The sequence below is a fragment of the Panulirus ornatus genome, chromosome 69 (genome assembly GCF_036320965.1).
Source record: "Panulirus ornatus isolate Po-2019 chromosome 69, ASM3632096v1, whole genome shotgun sequence".
Classification (NCBI taxonomy): Eukaryota; Metazoa; Arthropoda; class Malacostraca; order Decapoda; family Palinuridae; genus Panulirus; species Panulirus ornatus.
This window is the reverse complement of record NC_092292.1, coordinates 16,651,919-16,673,408: the sequence shown is the minus strand read 5'-3', so window position 1 is coordinate 16,673,408 and position 21,490 is coordinate 16,651,919. Positions and strand designations below refer to the sequence as shown.

The 21,490-nt window shown below is 41.7% G+C and overlaps 1 protein-coding gene and 1 long non-coding RNA gene across 2 annotated transcripts in view; one reads left to right on the top strand and one right to left on the bottom strand.

Annotated features, from left to right (window-relative positions):
• Positions 1-7,711: 7,711 nt before the first annotated feature.
• LOC139747510 (uncharacterized) overlaps positions 7,712-21,490 on the bottom strand; it is a 128,053-nt gene continuing 114,274 nt past the window's right edge. Inside the window, exon 3 of the long non-coding RNA XR_011712404.1 lies at positions 7,712-7,930. This is a non-coding gene — a long non-coding RNA (uncharacterized lncRNA). The remainder of the gene's footprint in view (positions 7,931-21,490) is intronic.
• Positions 9,500-20,806, top strand: LOC139747508 (facilitated trehalose transporter Tret1-like). The gene is made up of 7 exons (XM_071659900.1): positions 9,500-9,954; positions 15,202-15,278; positions 15,551-15,701; positions 16,483-16,645; positions 17,397-18,110; positions 18,457-18,574; positions 19,490-20,806. Exons 1-7 carry the CDS (start codon positions 9,912-9,914, stop codon positions 19,670-19,672), a joined length of 1,449 nt encoding a protein of 482 aa, XP_071516001.1. The 5' UTR covers positions 9,500-9,911; the 3' UTR covers positions 19,673-20,806.

Genomic DNA, 21,490 nt, shown 5'->3' with positions numbered 1-21,490 from the left:
TATATATATATATATATATATATGTATATATATATATATATATATATATATATATATATATAGCCTGGGATATATCTTGATTTTTTCAAAAATTGGATTTTCTTGAGAATTTCAGGATAGATGCTTTTAGGTATTCTGAATACGAATCTATGGTCAAAACACAAACATTCGTGTAATTAGTCGAGTAATCAGCATACTAATTATATTATAATTAATCTAGGGGTACTTAAAGGCATTAATATTGCGAAATGAAGTCATTTGACTTGAAATACTTAATCATCATGTAAAATAACATCTATACCCAGATTTTCATTAAAATCTGAAGAAGTTGAAAATTTGAGCGAAATGCCTGGCTATATATAGCCAGGGATTTTTCTTGATTTTTTCCAAAAAATGGATTTTCTTGAGAATTTCAGGATAGATGCTTTTAGGTATGCTGAATAAGAATCTGTGGTCAAAACCCAAAAATTCGTGTAATTAGTCGAGTAATCAGCATACTAATTATATTATAATTAATCTACGGGGTTATTAAAGGCATTAATATTGCGAAATGCAGTCATTTGAATAGAAAAACTTAATCAGCATGTAAAATAACATCTATACCCAGATTTTCATTAAAACCTGAAAAAGTTGAAAATCTGAGCAAAATGCCAGGTATAGCCTGGGATTTTTCTTGATTTTTTCCAAAAAATGGATTTTCTTGAGAATTTCAGGATAGATGCCTTTAGGTATGATGAATACGAATCTATGGTCAAAACCCAAAAATTCGAGTAATTAGTCGAGTAATCAGCATAATAATTATATTATAATTAATCTAGGGGGTAATTAAAGGCATTAATATTGCGAAATGTAGTCATTTGAATTGAAATACTTATTCAGCATGTAAAATAACATCTATACCAAGATTTTCATTAAAATCTGAAAAAGTTGAAAATCTGAGCAAAATGCCAGGTATAGCCTGGGATTTTTCTTGATTTTTTTCAAAGCATGGATTTTCTTGAGAATTTCAGGATAGATGCTTTTACGTACGCTAAATATGAATCTATGGTCAAAATCCAAAAATTTGTGTAATTACTCTAGTAATCAGCATACTACTTATATTATAATTAATCTAGGGGGTAATTAAAGGCATTAATATTGCGAAATGAAGTCATTTGACTTGAAATACTTAATCATCATGTAAAATAACATCTATACCCAGATTTTCATTAAAATCTGAAGAACTTGAAAATTTGAGCAAAATGCTTAGCCCATAGCCAGGGATTTTTCTTGATTTTTTTCCAAAAAATGGATTTTCGTGAGAACTTCAGGATAGATGCTTTTATGCACACTTAATGCGAATCTATGGTCAAAACCCAAAAATTCGTGTGATTAGTCGAGTAATCAGCATACTAATTATATTATAATTAATCTAGGAAGTAATTAAAGGCATTAATATTGCGAAATGCAGTCATTTGACTTGAAATACATAATCAGCATGTAAAATTACATCTATACCCAGATTTTCATTAAAATCTGAAGAAGCTGAAAATCTGAGCAAAATACCTCGTATAGTAGCAGGGGATTTTTCTTGATTTTTTTCAAAAAATGGATTTTCTTGAGGATTTCAGGATAGATGCTTTTGCGTACGCTAAATATGAATCTATGGTCAAAATCCAAAAATTTGTGTAATTGGTCGAGTAATCAGAATACTAATTATATTATAATTAATCTAGGGGGTAATTAAAAGCATTAATATTCCGAAATGAAGTCATTTGACTTGAAATACTTAATCATCATGTAAAATAACATCTATACCCAGATTTTCTTTAAAATCTGAAGAAGTTGAAAATCTGAGCAAAATGCCCGGCTATAGCCTGGGATCTTTCTTGATTTTTTTCAAAAAAATGGATTTTCTTGAGAAATTCGGGATAGATGCTTTTAGGTATGCTGAATACGAATCTATGGTCAAAACTCACAAATTCGTGTAATTAGTCGAGGAATGAGCATACTAATCATATTATAATTAATCTAGGGGGTAATTAAAGGCATTAATATTGCGAAATGCAGTCATTTGACTTGAAATACTTAATCAGCATGTAAAATAACATCTATACACAGATTTTCATTAAAATCTGAAGAAGTTGAAAATCTGAGCAAAATGCTAGGCTATAGACTGGATTTTTTCTAGATTTTTTTCCAAATCATGGATTTTCTTGAGAATTTCAGTATAGATGCTTTTAGGTACGCTAAATATGAATCTATGGTCAAAATCCAAAAATTTGTGTAATTAGTCGAGTAATCAGCATACTAATTATATTATAATTAATCTAGGGGGTAATTAAAGGCATTAATATTGCGAAATGAAGTCATTTGACTTGAAATACTTAAGCAGCATGTAAAATAACATCTATACACAGATTTTCATTAAAATCTGAAGAAGTTGAAAATTTGAGCGAAATGCCTTAACTATATATAGCCAGGGATTTTTCTTGATTTTTTCCAAAACATGGATTTCTTGAAAATTTCAGGATAGATGCTTTTAGGTATGCTGAATAAGAATCTGTGGTCAAAACCCAAAAATTCGTGTAATTAGTCGAGTAATCAGCATACTAATTATATCATAATTAATCTAGGGGGTATTAAAGGCATTAATATTGCGAAATGCAGTCATTTGAATAGAAAAACTTAATCAGCATGTAAAATAACATCTATACCCAGATTTTCATTAGAACCTGAAAAAGTTGAAAATCTGAGCAAAATGCCAGGTATAGCCTGGGATTTTTCTTGATTTTTTCCAAAAAATGGATTTTCTTGAGAATTTCAGGATAGATGCCTTTAGGTATGATGAATACGAATCTATGGTCAAAACCCAAAAATTCGAGTAATTAGTCGAGTAATCAGCATAATAATTATATTATAATTAATCTAGGGGGTAATTAAAGGCATTAATATTGCGAAATGTAGTCATTTGAATTGAAATACTTATTCAGCATGTAAAATAACATCTATACCCAGATTTTCATTAAAATCTGAAAAAGTTGAAAATCTGAGCAAAATGCCAGGTATAGCCTGGATTTTTCTTGATTTTTTTCAAAACATGGATTTTCTTGAGAATTTCAGGATAGATGCTTTTACGTACGCTAAATATGAATCTATGGTCAAAATCCAAAAATTTGTGTAATTACTCTAGTAATCAGCATACTAATTATATTATAATTAATCTAGGGGGTAATTAAAGGCATTAATATTGCGAAATGAAGTCATTTGACTTGAAATACTTACTCATCATGTAAAATAACATCTATACCCAGATTTTCATTAAAATCTGAAGAACTTGAAAATCTGAGCAAAATGCCAGGGATCTTTCTTGATTTTTTTTCAAAAAAAATGGATTTTCTTGAGGAATTCAGGATAGATGCTTTTAGGTATGCTGAATACGAATCTATGGTCAAAACCCACAGATCCGTGTAATTAGTCGAGGAATCAGCATACTAATCATATTATAATTAATCTAGGGGGTAATTAGAGGCATTAATATTTCGAAATGCAGTCATTTGACTTGAAATACTTAATCAGCATGTAAAGTAACATCTATACACAGATTTTCATTAAAATCTGAAGAAGTTGAAAATTTGAGCAAAACGCCTGGCTATATATATAGCCTTGGCTTTTTCTTGATTTTTTTTCATAATATGGATCTTCTTGAGAATTTCAGGATAGATGCTTTTTGGTATGCTGAATACGAATCTATGGTCAAATCCCAAAAATTCATGTAATTAGTTGAGTAATCAGCATACTAATTTTATTATATCTAATCCATGGGGTAATTAAAGGCACTGCTATTCAGAAATGCAGTTGTTTGATTTAAAATACTTACTCAGCACGTAAAATAACATCTATAACCAGATTTTCATTAATATCTGAAGAAGTTGAAAATCTGAGCAAAATGCTCGGCTAACAGCCTGGATTTTTTCTAGATTTTTTCCAAAAGATGGATTTTCTTGAGAAATTCAGGATAGATGCTTTTACGTACGCTGAATATGAATCTATGGTCAAAATCCAAAAAATTGTGTAATTAGTCGAGTAATCAGCATACTAATTATATTATAATTAATCTAGGGGGTAATTAAAGGCATTAATATTGCAAAATGAAGTCATTTGACTTGAAATACTTAATTATCATGTAAAATAACATCTATACCCAGATTTTCATTAAAATCTAAAGAAGTTGAAAATTTGAGCAAAATACCTAGGCTGTTATATATAGCCAGGGACTTTTCTTGATTTTTTCCAAAAAAATGGATTTTCATGAGAATTTCATGATAGATGCTTTTAGGTATGATGAATACGAATCTATTATCAAAACCCAAAAATTCGTGTAATTAGTCGAGTAATCAGCATAATAATTATATTATAATTAATCTAGGGGGTAATTAAAGGCATTAATATTGCGAAATGCAGTCATTTGAACTGAAATACTTAATCAGCATGTAAAATAATATCTATACGCAGATTTTCATTAAAATCTGAAAAAGTTGAAAATCTGAGCAAAATGCCAAGTATACCCTGGATTTTTTCTAGATTTTTTCCAAAACATGGATTTTCTTGAGAATTTCAGTATAGATGCTTTTACGTACGCTGAATATGAATCTATGGTCAAAATCCAAAAATTTGTGTAATTACTCGAGTAATCAGCATACTAATTATATTATAATTAATCTAGGGGGTAATTAAAGGCATTAATATTGCGAAATGAAGTCATTTGACTTGAAATACTTAACCATCATGTAAAATAACATTTATACCCAGATTTTCATTAAAATCTGAAGAACTTGAAAATTTGAGCAAAATGCCTAGCCATGGCATAGCCAGGGATTTTTCTTGATTTTTTTCCAAAAGATGGATTTTCGTGAGAACTTCAGGATAGATACTTTTATGCATACTTAATACGAATCTATGGTCAAAACCCAAAAATTCATGTAATTAGTTGAGTAATCAGCATACTAATTTTATTATATCTAATCCTTGGGGTAATTAAAGGCACTGCTATTCAGAAATGCAGTTGTTTGATTTAAAATACTTACTCAGCATGTAAAATAACATCTATAACCAGATTTTCATTAATATCTGAAGAAGTTGAAAATCTGAGCAAAATGCTCGGCTAATAGCCTGGATTTTTTCTAGATTTTTTCCAAAAAATGGATTTTCTTGAGAAATTCAGGATAGATGCTTTTACGTACGCTGAATATGAATCTATGGTCAAAATCCAAAAAATTGTGTAATTAGTCGAGTAATCAGCATACTAATTATATTATAATTAATCTAGGGGTAATTAAAGGCATTAATATTGCAAAATGAAGTCATTTGACTTGAAATACTTAATTATCATGTAAAATAACATCTATACCCAGATTTTGATTAAAATCTAAAGAAGTTGAAAATTTGAGCAAAATACCTAGCCTATAATATAGCCAGGGACTTTTCTTGATTTTTTCCAAAGAATGGATTTTCATGAGAATTTCAGGATAGATGCTTTTAGGTATGCTGAATACGAATCTATGGTCAAAACCCAAAAATTCCTGTAATTAGTTGAGTAATCAGTATACTAATTTTATTATATTTAATCCAAGGGGTAATTAAAGGCATTACTATTCAGAAATGCAGTCGTTTGACTTAAAATACTTAATCAGCATGTAAAATAACATCTATACCCAGGTTTTCATTAATGTCTGAAGAAGTTGAAAATCTGAGCAAAATGCCAGGCTACAGCCTGGATTTTTTCTAGATTTTTTCCAAACGATGAATTTTTTTGAGAATTGCAGGATAGATGCTTTTAGGTATGCTGAATACGAATCTATGGTCAAAACCCCCAAATTCTTGTAATTAGTCCAGTAATCAGCATACTAATAATATCATAATTAGTCTAAGGTGTAATTAAAGGCATTAGTATTGCGAAATGCAGTCATTTGACTTAAAATACTTACTCAACATGTAAAATAACATCTACACCCAGATTTTTACGAAAATCTGAAGTTGAAAATCTGAGCAAAATGCAAAGCTATAGCCTTGGATTTTTCTTGATTTTCTTCCAAAAGTGGATTTTCTTCAGATTTTCAGTATACATGCTTTTAGGTATGCTGAATACGAATCCATGGTCAAAACCCCAAAAACTCGTGTAATTAGTCGAGTAATCAGCATACTAAATAGATACTTTTTGGTATGCTGAATATGAATCTGTGGTCAAAACCTAAAAATTCGTGTAATTAGTCGAGTAGTTACCATATAAATATCATTAATCCAAGTTTTAATTAAAGGCTTAATATTACGAAATGCAGACTCTTCACTCAAAATACTTAATTCCCATATGGAATACCATCTATGCCCAGATTTGTGTGTGTGTGTGTGTAACCTAAGACTATATACACGCTACGAATACAGGAGGGACAACATAGTCATCAAATGAGGGTAATTCTAGATAAGGGAGCCAAGATCTGTATCACCCTCCGCTATCAGGTTCACTTTCATGGCTTATGTATGATGGCCAGGATTTTGGTCTGATGGTGGTCGGCTGGGTGGGGTGAGGGGAGAGACATAACAGGTGGGTGGGCGGGTGGTAGGCAGTGGGGAGGAGAGGACATGGGGAGTAAGTGGATGAAAGTGGGATTGCAGCCACGTAGAGAGAGAGAGAGAGAGAGAGAGAGAGAGAGAGAGAGAGAGAGAGAGAGAGAGAGAGAGACCATGGGACGGTACTAATAGGTAGGCGAGAGAAGGAGAGAGAGTAAGTAACATCATGATTCAGAAACGAAGAGACTCTGAGTGAGATCAGTAAGTGCACAATTTCGTTAGAAAAAAAAAATAATAAACTTGGAACACAAAGTTAAAAGGAAATAGAGCTAAATAATTCAATCCTGAACAACCTCTCGAAACAAGAGGACAGTGACAACAGCTTGTCTGTCAGAATGATGACTGTTAATTTGACAACAACCATGGGAAGCCAAATTGGCCCAAAATGGATTTTGACATCTGTAGACGCCAAAAGTCAGTCGAAAGAGTCAGACGTCCTCTTGAGGGATAGACTTTATGGATCTAAGGAACACGTGCAATACTTTTCACTAGAGTTCCTCCTCCACCTATAGTGGACACACGTCTCTTGTCCACAGATGCAAAATCATTCGAAGTCCACAGGACGGATTGGGAAATCCAGTGTGTGTGTGTGTGTGTGTGTGTGTGTGTGTGTGTGTGTGAGCACCTCAAACCTCCCCTTAACTATCTGTTCTCTTTCCATCCACATTCGTATCTTGGAGGTCCATGGGTAACAGACAAGTTTAATGCTACAGCCGACCGGGGCGATCATTTCCTGCCCAAGCGTCAGGTCTCTTTCCCGTGGTCTGGCGTCTTACGTTCCCATTAAAGCATTACCAAAAAACAAAAGACAAGTCGCTGTTGCAACCCTGACTTTACCCCGAAACCAGCAGCCAGATGTGAACTGGAATAAACCTGGCCATATCATGAGAGTCTTATACTCGTGAAAGTCTCCCTTGGTTCCGTCAGGCTACGGCCTCGTGTCGTGTAGCAGTGCAAGAAGTGACCCACCAAATCTAATCAAGTCTTATAAGGAAGAGGGTCAGCGGAGAGGCCCTAGCACGCCTCTCACGCCCTACTCTGGATATGATTAATTAGAGAGAGAGAGAGAGAGAGAGAGAGAGAGAGAGAGAGAGAGAGAGAGAGAGTAGGATAAATCACGATCATGCCCTTGTCACCTAAAATCCTTCGTTGTGATTCCAGTGAATACTAAGCGAGTTACACTGGGAACAGCTACAATACTCACAGTAGCTGGCACTCTATGATAGGCATGATCAACCGTGGTCTCTACAGGGCCCTGGCATGTCATCTTCCTCCTCCGCTTTCTCCTGGGGACCAGGGCATGAAACGAGCTCATCCATCACTCCTGCAATTAATGGGATTCGCTTCATTTCCTACGCCATAGAAATGAGAGATACTTTTATATCACAGACTTCGCCTTAGTTCCTGAGATACGTCTTCTAACTAAGGAAGACAGTCAGGCTTAGAATAAGTCCAAATATAAATCTATTGACCCTAAACGTATCGATGGCAAGTTATGATAACAAGTACAACTAACTCGCATCGTTTCCCCGCGCTAGAAGATTGATGCTGCACGTTGATGCTGCAGCGAGGTTGGGCCCGACGGATTGCACAGTAACGAAAAACATTACGGGGGGGTTCTTCACCCCTACGACCATGTCCTTGACCCACACGAGAGTGGCCAGGGCTCGTGGTGCTATCCTTCCCCATTCCCCGCACACACACACACACACACACACACACACCATTGCTTCACTGTCCAGTTTCTAGCACAGACTCGTCATGGATCATCGAGTTCCCCGTTCTCTGTCGTCCCCGAGTACTTCCGTATACTAGGATGGTGATGGGCAGGGAGAAGGGAGGGACTATAGTGCACGTTGGAGTACATGGGAAAGCCAGATCTTAAAACAACTGACGGTTGAACTACCGGAAGACAGTAATACCAGCCTACATTTTCTATATTCAGCTACGAAGAAACGGTATGGTAAAGGAAAACGCACTTGGGATAAAAGTTCAGCGACGGAAGTGGACTTGAAGGAAGCAAGATGCACTAGGTGTAGAGGCACAACAACTGTAGCGAGCCTGAGTGTCGTATCATTGTTATCGTCAAGTGATTAACCCCCAATTATTCTGTTGTTGATCTTGACATCGCCCTAAGTTTTCACCGCTCGTTGTGTCTCATTTAGTATTCGTGTCAGTGTTATGCTCTCTCTCTCTCTCTCTCTCTCTCTCTCTCCATCTATATATCCGTCTCTGGGTTTATCAATCTACAATCATTTCCCCCACCCTCCTCTTCATCCATTCTCCCTCATCCTATCTGAGCACAACACAGGCACGCACACACGCAAACACACACACACACACACACACACACGGGCCTCCGTGGGGGTTAGAATTACTGACATGAGTCAGCATGGGCCTGCTTGGGGTCGGGTTTGCATGGGTTCGATTCCTGGGCGTATCTGTCGACCCAACAGCCAATCTCAGTTGTCTCCCCTCTCCCATGCTTGCTACCCATTTACCCGGGGACTGTCTATGACCCTTGCCCTGTAAGAACGTCCCTGATGGGTTGCGTCTCATGCACGCGGCCTACCAGCCTCACAGACCATGCCACCTCAGCGGAAGGGAGCGAGACACCTAACGCCAGACTCATCAAGATCTTCACAAGGCTACCTTGACCCCTGAGCGACACAGCTGTCTCTCTCTCTCTCTCTCTCTCTCTGCACCATGGCCACTCATCCATGCACTCCTATCGTGTGGACGATGGTGGTAAGCGGGGCAGGATGAGCGCCGACACAACCACCACCACCAGAAGAAGGTCATCAATCCCCGGCGCTTGTGGGTGCGCTGGGGGAGGCCGCGGGGGGTAGAGTGTTAGGTCCTACCATGACAATGGGAGGTACGCGCCGCCACCCTGCAGCCAGTCTCCTCTTGCACTCCCCGCCAGGAGCAGCGTCTCAAGACGCTTCTGGGACGCGTACGGAGACCACTTAGTCACCGCGACACGACCCTCATTCTCCCGTGTGTCTAACAGATGTGAGGGACCACAAGACCATCATCCAATGGTTCGTAAAACTGAATATAGCGCTGTCTGCCGCGACAGCTGTAGGTGATCACTCTGAACGAACACTCGATCGTGTTTTGTTCTTACTGACCATACGATCAAATCATCAGTGTTTACTGTGAGTGTGGCGCGTTCGTCGGGGTCTGCTGGGAAAGGAGGCACACTCACCAGAAGAGCGGGAAAGAGAGAAGGAGAGAGATACAGAGACTCAAGACGAAGGTAAACAATATCCAGGACGCCATCTCACCTGAGATCAACAAACATGACGAACGAGACGCTCGAAATCGATGCCCTGAAGGAGAAAGGTACAGTAACGAGAGAGGATGTATACCAACCCAAGTAAACCAACTCATTCTATGGATACTAGTAGAATCCACGTAGCCTAACATACCCACGAGAGTTTTACAGTGTATGTGATTAACGACAGGTGTCACGAGTTGCCATAGGTACAGGCTATAAACAAGATAATTCTTGACTTCCTTAGGATACAACTGCTTTCCTGGATCGTCTCTTGTCCTTACGTGTTACTGTCGCCTTCATTAGTTTTATTATCATCTGTTCATATGTTTTCAGAGAGAACAAGTTTACTTCTGAGGTAAACGAGCTTCATATTTTTCATGATGGTATCTTAGGATTCTCCAATCACAACTATATATATATATATATATATATATATATATATATATATATATATATATATATATATATATATATATATATATATATATATATATATTGCAGGACTCCATCTGTCTGTGGTTCCACTAGGAGTATCATATTACCCTTAGCGATGACGTAACATTGCCGACTGCCGAAAAGGAGTAACAACCTCGTCCAATCTGGAATATGTATGCTTCTAGATGAGTTATACCACCATCAGAGTGAGAGAGAGAGAGAGAGAGAGAGAGAGAGAGAGAGAGAGAGAGAGAGAGAGAGAGAGCTGGAAACATTGTGCCCATCCCGGAAGCTGGCGCGTGGCTTAAATCATGGCAAACATCACCTTGAGACTATCTAAACATACCAGTGAATCCAAACGCCAGAGCATTAATAGCTACGTTGCCCAGAAGGTCTTTATAAAGACTTTTTATAAAGCAGACGCTATTATTGTAGCCGTAAAGCATCAGGGGAAAAAAAAATATATATATATAATGTTCATGTGAGTAATGTCTGACAACCGAGGCGTCTGAGAGTAAAAACCCCAACCTAGCCAGACTACTTTTTGTTTCACTCCGATTAGAATTATGCACCGCCATCAACAGGGGCCACCTAGAGCTACAGTGACGTATTGTATAACAGACTGGATGATTCCGATAGCTTTCCCACCATCATGGACCACTTTTACCGCTCGATCGACGAAGTCATCTACGCGTCACAGATACCGTGTGTGTAACACGATATCTCGCTGTTCCCTTTAGGCACTGAGTTTGATTGATAGCGAGTAACGCTTAGTTCTGAGAACACACGAAAACATGGGAATACTTTTAAGGTCCCTGATCAATCCGAGTAGGAGGGATGTGATCTTTGGCTGGCGTTACTACAGCACTGGCAAGATATCGGAAAGATCCTACGGGAAGAGGGATAGTAAAGGTGACAAATGGAGAAAGAAGATGAAGGAGGTGATCAGGGAGATGGATAGTAGAGGGTGATCAGGAAGAGAGACAGAGAGTAATTAGTAATAGGATAGATCATAGAGGAATAGGTCCGTGGGGCCTGGCTAGAGAATGGAGGCTAACGAATGAGGCTTCCTTTCCGACTGCTCCTGGCGCTACCTCGCTGACTCGGGAAATAACGGTCGAGTAAGAAAAAGTGAATCAAGAACATACGTTTCCCAGGGAGGAGAAGCAGGTGAATGGGTAAGGTATAATCGAGAGGAAGGAGCAATGGGGAATAAACACAGCGATGGTAAAAGATGATAAAAAAGAGGTATGGTAGCACGGGCGGAGTGGGATTAAGGACGAGTGGTATGGGGAGGTGATCAGGGGAATGGTTTTAGTGGTTATGTGTGGTCAGGCTGGGATGACAGGTCAGGTAGCAAGTGAGCCGGAAGGAGTTTTGAAGGGGAGGTGGTTCAGGGCATACGAGAAAATAAACCCGTTCCCTTAGGGTTATGTTTTGATCAACATACCGTCGTGGTTAACCTTCATCTCGTCTGTCTCCCTAGCTGTGGTGGTGGGGAGGTGGGTGAGGCCTACTTCCCACCTCTTCACGATACTCCCTTCGTTGGTTCCCTCCCTCCTCCTCCTCCTCCTCAGGATAGACACCACCCTCCTGCTGTTGGCTCCTTCCTTACACTTCCACACTCCCTGCTGACTCTCTACCTCCACACCCCTCCAGGCTACACCTCACACCCGTTTCTCGGTATAACCTCTTTCAAATATATCTATCAACTGGCCTCCACCTTCCACGTTCACTGCCTGATATATCCACTACTGGAGTCGCCTTGCCACACCTTCCTTAGTTACGCTCCTTATTGGCCAGAGAGAGAGAGAGAGAGAGAGAGAGAGAGAGAGAGAGAGAGAGAGAGAGAGAGAGAGAGAGAGAGAGAGAGAGAGGAGGGTCCCATATTTGGTTACAAGGACACAGCCTAAGGATAGCTATGCTTGGTTCTCATCTGTTGCGCATGCAGCATTACTCAACGTCTCTTCATCTCTGTTGATAAGAATGCATATTTTCGCTCTTTTGTATCCGTCAGCCGCGCCAACATGCCATTTACCGACCCGTCTGTTATCGTATCTTTGTGTCTACTTGTCTATCTGTCTGTCTCTCTGCTTGTCCACCTAACAAACAACACTGCTTCCCGTAACAAACAACCCCCACACCCAAATATACACCCTGCTCCCATCAGCACACAACCATCTCTGCACCAACGCAAGACCCTCAGCAGAATATGTGTGGTATTGGCAAATGCTCAGCCAGAACAGATCAGAGACAAATGAATAAGAGAGAAACATGTCCATTTTCTTTTTTTCATGATTTCATATTGGTGTCTCATGGCACGCGTAAGCACCTCCAAGGCAAGCGAAAATCTATTCTTTCTAGAATGATGGACTAAAATCTTATTGTTAAGGAGTTTGCGCAAGAGATGGTGGAGCAATGAGTCAAGGCTAGCGGAGGGGACAATAAGACTCCAGCCTGAATTACAATTAGACTCACTTCAGGTCTAATGTGGGATGAGTGTGTTCAGCAGGTCTGCTGGCCTAGATGTCTGGATGGTAGTGCTTCGACCAACTGTGTGTGTGTGGGTGTGTGGGTTGTGCTTGATCTTTGGTGATGGGGGTGAAGTTACTGGTTGAGGAGGGGTGATGAGGTAGTTAGGTGAGGTAAGATTGGGTGGATAACGGGGTAGTTAGATGGGGATAGTATGAAAAGGTGATATAGTAGTCATCCAGGGTATGGAACCCCCTGGGTTGAACCATGAGGTAAAGAATATTAAGGTGCACTACACTGAAACATTAAAATAAGTATGAGGAATGTCGTCAGACGGAGGTCTGTGGGGGAATGGTAGAGCGTAAGGGTACAATGAAGGACGTGCACGGGCGAGGAATGTGTGTTGCTACTGGTAGGGTACGCACTGAGGAAGACTCAGTCAGTCAGCACCGTGTTAATCATACAGTAAGATTCACCCGCTTACAATGATTAACCACTCGAGTCATTGTGGCTAATTTAGGTCATTTAATTATTCGTCCCGGGGTTGATGATGTGGTGGTGGTGGTGGTGGAGGGTTAGCGTTACCGAACATGGCTCAACGCAAGGGCCCGCTCAGGTTTCAAGTCCTGGGCAGTGGGTCGGCTCACAGTTAACCCAGCTGTTCATCCTTCACTCGAGGATGGTCGATACACTGGGTGTCTGGCTTAGGATATATATATATATATATATATATATATATATATATATATATATATATATATATATATATATATATACGTATATATATATCCTATGTGTGTGTGTGTGTGTGTGTGTGTGTGTGTGTGTGTGTGTGTGTGTTTGACGCGCAATGCTGCTTTGAACTCGACAAGAGGAACGCCTTGACCCCGTCGGGGAGGGTGCTCTACCACTCAGAACCCACCAAGCTGAGCGTCCTATGATTCTAGCACCCGACTCCTGCTGGAGATAGACATTGGCATCATCATAACCAGGTCCCCAGCTGAAAGCACAACCACTGACTTTAGAGGTTCCAGTGCTTGATTCCCGAAGGTCCGTGAGAGGCACCACACAGGACCAGTGAGGGGCACCACACAGGACTTGTGAGGGGCACCAAACAGGACCAGTGAGGGGCACCACACAGGACCAGTGAGGGGCACCACACAGGACTTGTGAGGGGCACCACACAGGACCAGTGAGGGGCACCACACAGGACCAGTGAGGGGCACCACACAGGACCAGTGAGGGGCACCACACAGGACCAGTGAGGGGCACCACACAGGACCAGTGAGGGGCACCACACAGGACCAGTGAGGGGCACCACACAGGACCAGTGAGGGGCACCACACAGGACTATTGAGGGGCACCACACAGGGCTTGTGAGGGGCACCACACAGGACTTGTGATGGGCACCACACAGGACCAGTGAGGGGCACCACACAGGACCAGTGAGGGGCACCACACAGGACCAGTGAGGGGCACCACACAGGACCAGTGAGGGGCACCACACAGGACCAGTGAGAGGCACCACACAGGACTTGTGAGGGGCACCACACAGGACTTGTGAGGGGCACCACACAGGACCAGGGAGGGGCACCACACAGGACCAGTGAGGGGGTACTACAAAGGACCAGCGAGGGGCACCACACAGGAACAGTGAGGGGCACCACATAGGACCAGTAAGGGGCACCACACACAATATTGACGGGCACTACATAAGACCTGTGAGGGGCAACACTTAGGACATGTGAGGGGCACCACACAGGACCAGTGAGGGGGGGGGGTGGCACCACCACAGAGGACCAGTTGTGGGGGGTGGGGGGGCAGCACCACCACACAGTACTGGTGGCGGACGTAGCAGCAGCATGGCAACAACTGCAAGGGAGATATAAAAACGTGACTTGTTAAGCTTGATTCTATTAGGCTCCTGTAGTGTTCTGACGGGTTTTTGTAGCGATCCCTTTAGTCTGATGATGTTTTTGTTTTTTTGGTGATACCTGTGTTGTATTCTGCGTAGCCTATGTTCTTGTATTCCGTGTATATTGTATCAAGTTCTGTCTAGACTCGTTATTGTATTCAATGTAGACTGTGCTGTATTGTATGTATCCTATACTGTATCTTGTGACGAATAACAGCAAACTATGTTTTGAAAATGCCTTCGCTTCGCAATCCTGTGGCATGATTGATACACTGGAGCAAATGGAGAAAAGAATCATTTTTGCTATTTGGTCTTCATCACTTTTTGGTGGCTCATAATTGTCTACAATAATCTTTTATCAAGTAGATATCATACATTAAGCAAAGCTTCAAAATCAGTACAACTTTCTCAATGTAATGGTTAGGATTACGATGATTTATTTCTTTTTTTTTTTAACTTTAACAGTTCTATCTTAACTCTGGCCCCACAGACGGGGGAGGCGAAGCTGTCCAGGCGGTGGAGGAGTTGGAACCGCTCGGTGAGAAACGGATACGACTTGCTCGACAGGTGAGAGAGAGAGAGAGAGAGAGAGAGAGAGAGAGAGAGAGAGAGAGAGAGAGAGTTATCCCCTTAAATATTATGTATCATTTCTCACTGTCTCTTATTCCTGTCTCGGCCCTCTCCCCACCACAAATGCCCCTGAGCTATGTTCTCATCCCCTGGTTCCTCCCAACCTCCATATCGCTCGCGCCTGCTTCCATTACTCTCCCTCCTCCTCCTCCCATCACTTCCCCACCTCCACTCAGTCACCGCTAAACCTCGTTCTTCCGCGCTCCCAGGTGGGTCTGGTGTGCATGGTGACCTTAGCCTACGTGTCCCTGGGTGCCATCATAACATGGCCCTCCCCGGCACTCTCCAGTCTGGCTGAGAACAACGCCACTTTGGTTGGCACCGAGGTCGTCTTCAACTCCACCCAAAAGGATATGACAGGTGAGTGACAGCCTCCGAGTGTGGCATCCACGACACAAACAAAAGCATTGGGCATATGTCATGGAAATAATTCGCAACTGTCGTGACATTTACAACACAACTTGTACCTATGACTAAAGGTTGTGATACAACACCTTTAAGTACACAATAGCACCACTGCATGGATACAACACCTGCTTCACCACTACAGCAGCACCACTACAATAATACAACTATACAACACAGCACCACTACGACAATGGAACGCACCCTTCAACAACATCATAACCAACCTATAACAATAACCCAGAAAGAAATAGAGCAAGGGAACAACGAAGAACAAACAGGTCGTATCACTTTTGGAACGCCAGAATCTCTGAGGAGCAATTTGGGATCAAGATACTTTACGCGATCAGGATTCGTGTGGGCCACCTGACACCCTGAAGCATCTTGTATGTGAGTGTAGAGTTACCTCGTGAGACAAACCGGTTAGTGAAAACATGAAGAGTGGACAACGAAAAGCAGAGGGAGCGGTGAACAAGGTGAAGTCATCTGTGAATGTTGACGTGTGTGTGTATATATATATAAATATATATATATATATATATATATATATATATATATATATATATATATATATATATATATATGGTGCTGCTAGACGTAGCAATGAATGATGACTGAAGGAACACCATATAGATGTATTCTGGGCAGTGGCAAAGCAGACGTTTGTGAGGGGAACAGGACAAGGACCCGTGGGATTTTGGTGACGACTTTCTCATTGTCGTTCCTCCCCCTACAGGCAGCCTGGCCTTCGTAGGGACGCTGCTGGGGGCGTGGTTGGCAGGATTGGCAGTGAACAAGCTGGGGCGTCTCATCTCCCTGCAGATCATCGTGGTGCCTTACCTGGTCGGCTGGATCGTCACAGCCCTTGCCCCCACCACGTCTGTTCTACTGATTGGCAGGTACGACGGTGACAGCTTCGTGTAGTAACTTCTCCTCCTCCTCCTCCACCTCTTCCTCTTCCTTCTCCTCCTCCTCCTCCTCGTTCTTCTTCTTCCTCGTTGGTCAGATGACTTTTGCAAGTCCTTTTCTTTCATCAATAACTGTCTGGATAGGATTCCAAATCTCAGGTCCCTCATGAACCATCTCCAACAATTCTTTAGTGACTGCTACAGAAGTAACTAAGTTGTGTATACTTTTATCCTGAATTGCTCTTTGACTCGAGAACAAATACGATGAGTCTATCACACTTACTGAATAACAAGCGACATGTTACGACATATTATTCCCAGTCTTTCAAACCCAAGAGAAAATAATCCTGTTTCTCTTTCGTCTCTAATACCACAACAAAGATTTTAGCTTTGCTTAAAGTTAGGTACACATCCATCTTACCACCGACCCAAGTCGGACTCAATACTGCAAGTTTTATGCAACCAAGCCGTACAGGGATGATTGATGTACGTGGCGCGAGCACAATGTGAGCTGCTATTCAGTACAGGTTCTCAAGGTTGTTCATACTTGGTAAAATTGTGTGTGCGTGTGCGCGCGCGCGCGCGCGCGTGTGTGTGTGTGTGTGTGTGTGTGTGTGTGTGTGTGTGGGAAGAGCAAGGAGAAGAAAGGTAAGAGGGACGATCTAGTAAGATTTCTGTATATTTTGTAAGATCCTTTCTGCGGTGTTTGTGGTACTAGCCCACGTTCTTCGGGCTGCTGCAGGTTTGTGGTAGGCCTGGCCTCGGGCGGAACCACTATCGCCGGCTACGCCTATGTGATCGAGCTCTCTGACGTCAACATCCGAGGCATGATGGCCACCATCCCCACCATGGGCGTAGTGCTGGGCAGCCTCTACACCGTCGCCTTCGGCTACGTCTTACCCTGGCACTACCTGAGCATAGTGTGCGCACTGCCACCTTTCCTCTTCCTCATATGCACTTTCTTCCTTCCCGCCTCACCCTCCTTCCTGGTGGTGCGAGGTCGGCGCCAGCAGGCCATCGCTATCTTAACGCGCCTGCGAGGCAGGTACGCAGACGTCGAAGCCGAAGTGTTGGAACTGGAGCGTCGCAACGCCGTCAACTCAGGGACCAAGAGAAGCAGCTGGCGTGACATGTTGGAGAGGGACGTGTTGCGCCGCATGGGGGTCGTGATCACGCTCTTCGTGCTGATGCAGCTGTGTGGCAACTTTGTCCTGATGAGCTATACGGCACGGATCCTAGAAGCTACTGGGGCCTCAATGGACCCCGACGCCATCACGGTCATCGCGGGGGTCCTACGAGTGGCGGGGACCCTAACGGCCATCTTGGTCCTAGATGTCATAGGACGCCGGTATTGTCTCATCATATCCCACGCCATCAACGCCTGCTGTCTCATCCTCCTCGGGGCGTATGTGTACTTGGCCGAACATGCTGATCCAACCGACGACACTTATAAAAAGTACGTCCCTGACACAGCTTCTTGTCTCAGTGTTGATCAATGATTCACTTCTGGAATCTTAAGCTAGAAATGTCCATAAAAAGTAGCCTGATTAATGTGAAAGTTTTCTTCTTTTTTTTTCCAGCTTTTCCACCATGATGCTTAGACATATATGGCTATCCTTAGAAATGTCTTTGACTAGCTAGGTCGTAGGGTCTGTCTCCATAAAAAAAGCACTAATTATCATCAGTCCTAGGCTTACTATTTCACAGTTATTCCTGCTGGAAGAAGAAGAAGAAGGAGAAAAATAGAACTGCTTTTGCACCACAGTAAGAGGCATGAGGAGTAACTCCTATGTGTGTTGCAGTTTGACGTGGGTTCCGACTGTGTGTGTCACCATGTCGCTGTTCATTTGTGACGTGGGCGTCCACCCCGTCCCCTTCATCGTCTCCTCCGAGTACTTCCCCACCAGCATCCGCGCACAGGTTCGTCTAGGGAAGCCCTCTCATACTGAGAATATTCCTTAGGGAAAAGTCTGAGAATATTTCGTAAGGAGACTTCTCAGAAATTTTTTCCGTAAGGAAAGGAAAGTCTGATACAGAATGAATACATATCTTAATTAGATTGTACAATATTTGGCAGCCATTTCATCAGTTATCTTGGATTTTCTAATTCTTCATAATGCTGTATCTATAATTTCTATAATCATCATACAAATTTCTCTGTTTATAATTTAATCATGCGATTCTGGTTAGGAGTTTTTCACTTTTAAATGACAGTTTCTTTGTCATTTCTAATTTCAATGGAAGTAAGCATTTTCTTGTCCATATTCTAATGCTTCTCCAGTTCACATTCTACTGTTGTCTTCATTCATATTATCACTGGTGAGGGGTTTCATTATTTCACCGTTCACTGCAATCATATTCCACTGTTCCTCGTATTCATAAATGATTTGAAATCAACAATTCTCTCGTGTCTTTGCCGTCCCTCTCTGAAGTCTTTTCTCTACTTGCTCTGCTTCCAGTCATTCCAGAGATCCCTAGCTCCCTTTCCAGCCGTTGTTAGTTGATTTATCACCAATTTCTTCCTCTTCTTTTATTCGTCTTCTTTATATGTAGTTTCCCGACCAGTCACCAGTTCTTCCTTCATTCTCAACCCCATTTGTTATACCTTGTATCCATCTTTATCTCTGTCATTTTCATCCATCGTTTTCATTTCACCTTCCTTCCTTCTTTCCTTCCTTCCTTCTCTCATCCCTCCTGGTTTCCCCATTCTCAGGATCTCTCTCTCTCTCTCTCTCTCTCTCTCTCTCTCTCTCTCTCTCTCTCTCTCTCTCTCTCTCTCTCTTTCTTAAGCCTCATCTATATAATCTCCCACGTCCCTCACTCCCTCCCTCTCAGGCCTCGTCCGTGTGCATCTCCACCGGGACCATCGCAACCTTCCTGGCCCTCCAGTTGTACAGCGTCATGCAAGAGGCCCTCACACAGCCTGGCCTCTACTGGTTCTACGGGGCGGTGAGCGTCTTCGGGGTCGTGTTCTCCTTCGTCGCCGTCATCGAGACCAAAGGAGAGACCGTGGGATGAGGAGGAGGAGGACGAGGAGGACGAGGAGGAGGAGGAGGACGAGGGGGATGAGGACGATTGATGAAGGGCTGTTGTGGTGATGATGGTGGAGCAGTGGGAGGGTGGGGCTTTCCCCTGTAAAGTGTACTGATAGTCAACAACATCGTCTCCCACATCATCTCTAGTAGTAGTGGTAGTAGTAGTGGTAGTAGTAGTAGTAGTGGTGGTAGTAGTGGTAGTAAGTAGTAGCAGTAGTAGTGGTAGTGGTGGTAGTTGGGATAACGTAAGGGGCAGAGGATTGGGAAAGGGATGGAGGCTGGGGGGGAAAGGGAAATTTAGGTCATAAGAACAGAGGGAAGAAGATAGGTGAGGGGAAAGGTGCAATGAGAGACGGAGATGAGCCCCGGCATCGTGGGAGCGCTTGGAGGATGTCGCAAGGACTAGGGGATGGCAGAAGAACTTTCAGGACTCTTGAGAGGTGATCAGGAGTGATGAAGGACTTATCATGGCTGACAGAACTGATCAGTGATCATTCTAATCATCACAGGTTAGTGATTACAACGAAATCTGTGGAAGGAAGCAGTAGTAGTAGAGGACCAGTGATTTATAGAGGTCTCGGAAAGAATGGAGGGCGCGAAGAATCAAAATATATTTCCTCAAAAGCTCAGTCCAATATGTCGCTCTGCAGAACCACCCAGTCATTCCTTCCGAGAAAAATATTTACATACCCCTGGAGATCAAGGCAATGCCAAATAAAAGCCATTTGTCAAAATGACTCGACATTACATCGCTCAACGACAACGAGAAGAAAAAAAAAAATGTCTGAAACTTGATAAGAAAAAAAAAAAACGAAAGAAAAATTAATATACTGCTTGAGCTACATCATAAAAAAAATGGAAAAAAAAAATTGACCCAGAAACTGAAATTTACGAAGCACACCCAAGTACCGTCACAACACTGGGGATTCCTCCATGTCCCATAGATACCAGACCAGAGCTGAGAGAGAGAGAGAGAGAGAGAGAGAGAGAGAGAGAGAGAGAGAGAGAGAGAGAGAGAGAGAGTGAGTGTGTGTGTGTGTGTGTGTGTGCGTCTTAGAGGAAATAATTTGCTCAATAAATTTTGTAGCTTACTGAATAAAAGTGTTGTTTCACTTGGTGTAAAGACTTTTCCTACCACTTCTAGACGAGGCACACACACACACACACACACACACACACACACACACACACACACACACACACACACACACACTGGATGTTAAAGACATTATAATACGAGTTTTGTGTATATCTAGAGAAACGTTCGGGGCAAAATCAGACCCGACACTTCTACCAAAAGAAAGAGAAAGAAAAGCAGAAACAGAGCCATATTACCCTAAGGTTGGCAATACCTTTTATAAGTGGATTCTTTTTGATACAATCGGATCCATTTGCAGTTCTGTATTATTTGGGTCATTTGACATCATATTGCTAGAATGCAACCTTGTTTAAATACAAGTGATCCATATATTCTGCATTCACTGCATATTATATATCAAATAATAATAATAATAATAATAATAATAATAATAATAATAATAATAATAATAATAATATTAATAACAATAATAATAGTGAACTATATAAGCAATAGGCCCCTGAACTGCCAGGTTAATTAAGGCCGCCAACATCAAGTTATAACCAACAGTTTTAAAGTCTTGAACACCTTCCTAAGCTGTTTAAGGTAATTCTGAAGACCATACACGCTCTCACTGTACGTTTGGCACCTTACAATAGAGTTTATTCAACATTTTCTGTATTCAGAAAATTATCATTACTTTAGAAGTAAAAAAAAAATAAA

Coding starts and splice junctions, on each gene's coding strand:
- LOC139747508 (XM_071659900.1), top strand. CDS start 9,912: ATGACGAACGAGACGCTCGAAATCGATGCCCTGAAGGAGAAAG. Junction 9,955..15,201: donor CGATGCCCTGAAGGAGAAAG/GTACAGTAACGA, acceptor CTGGCCCCACAG/ACGGGGGAGGCGAAGCTGTC. Junction 18,575..19,489: donor CCACCAGCATCCGCGCACAG/GTTCGTCTAGGG, acceptor CCTCCCTCTCAG/GCCTCGTCCGTGTGCATCTC.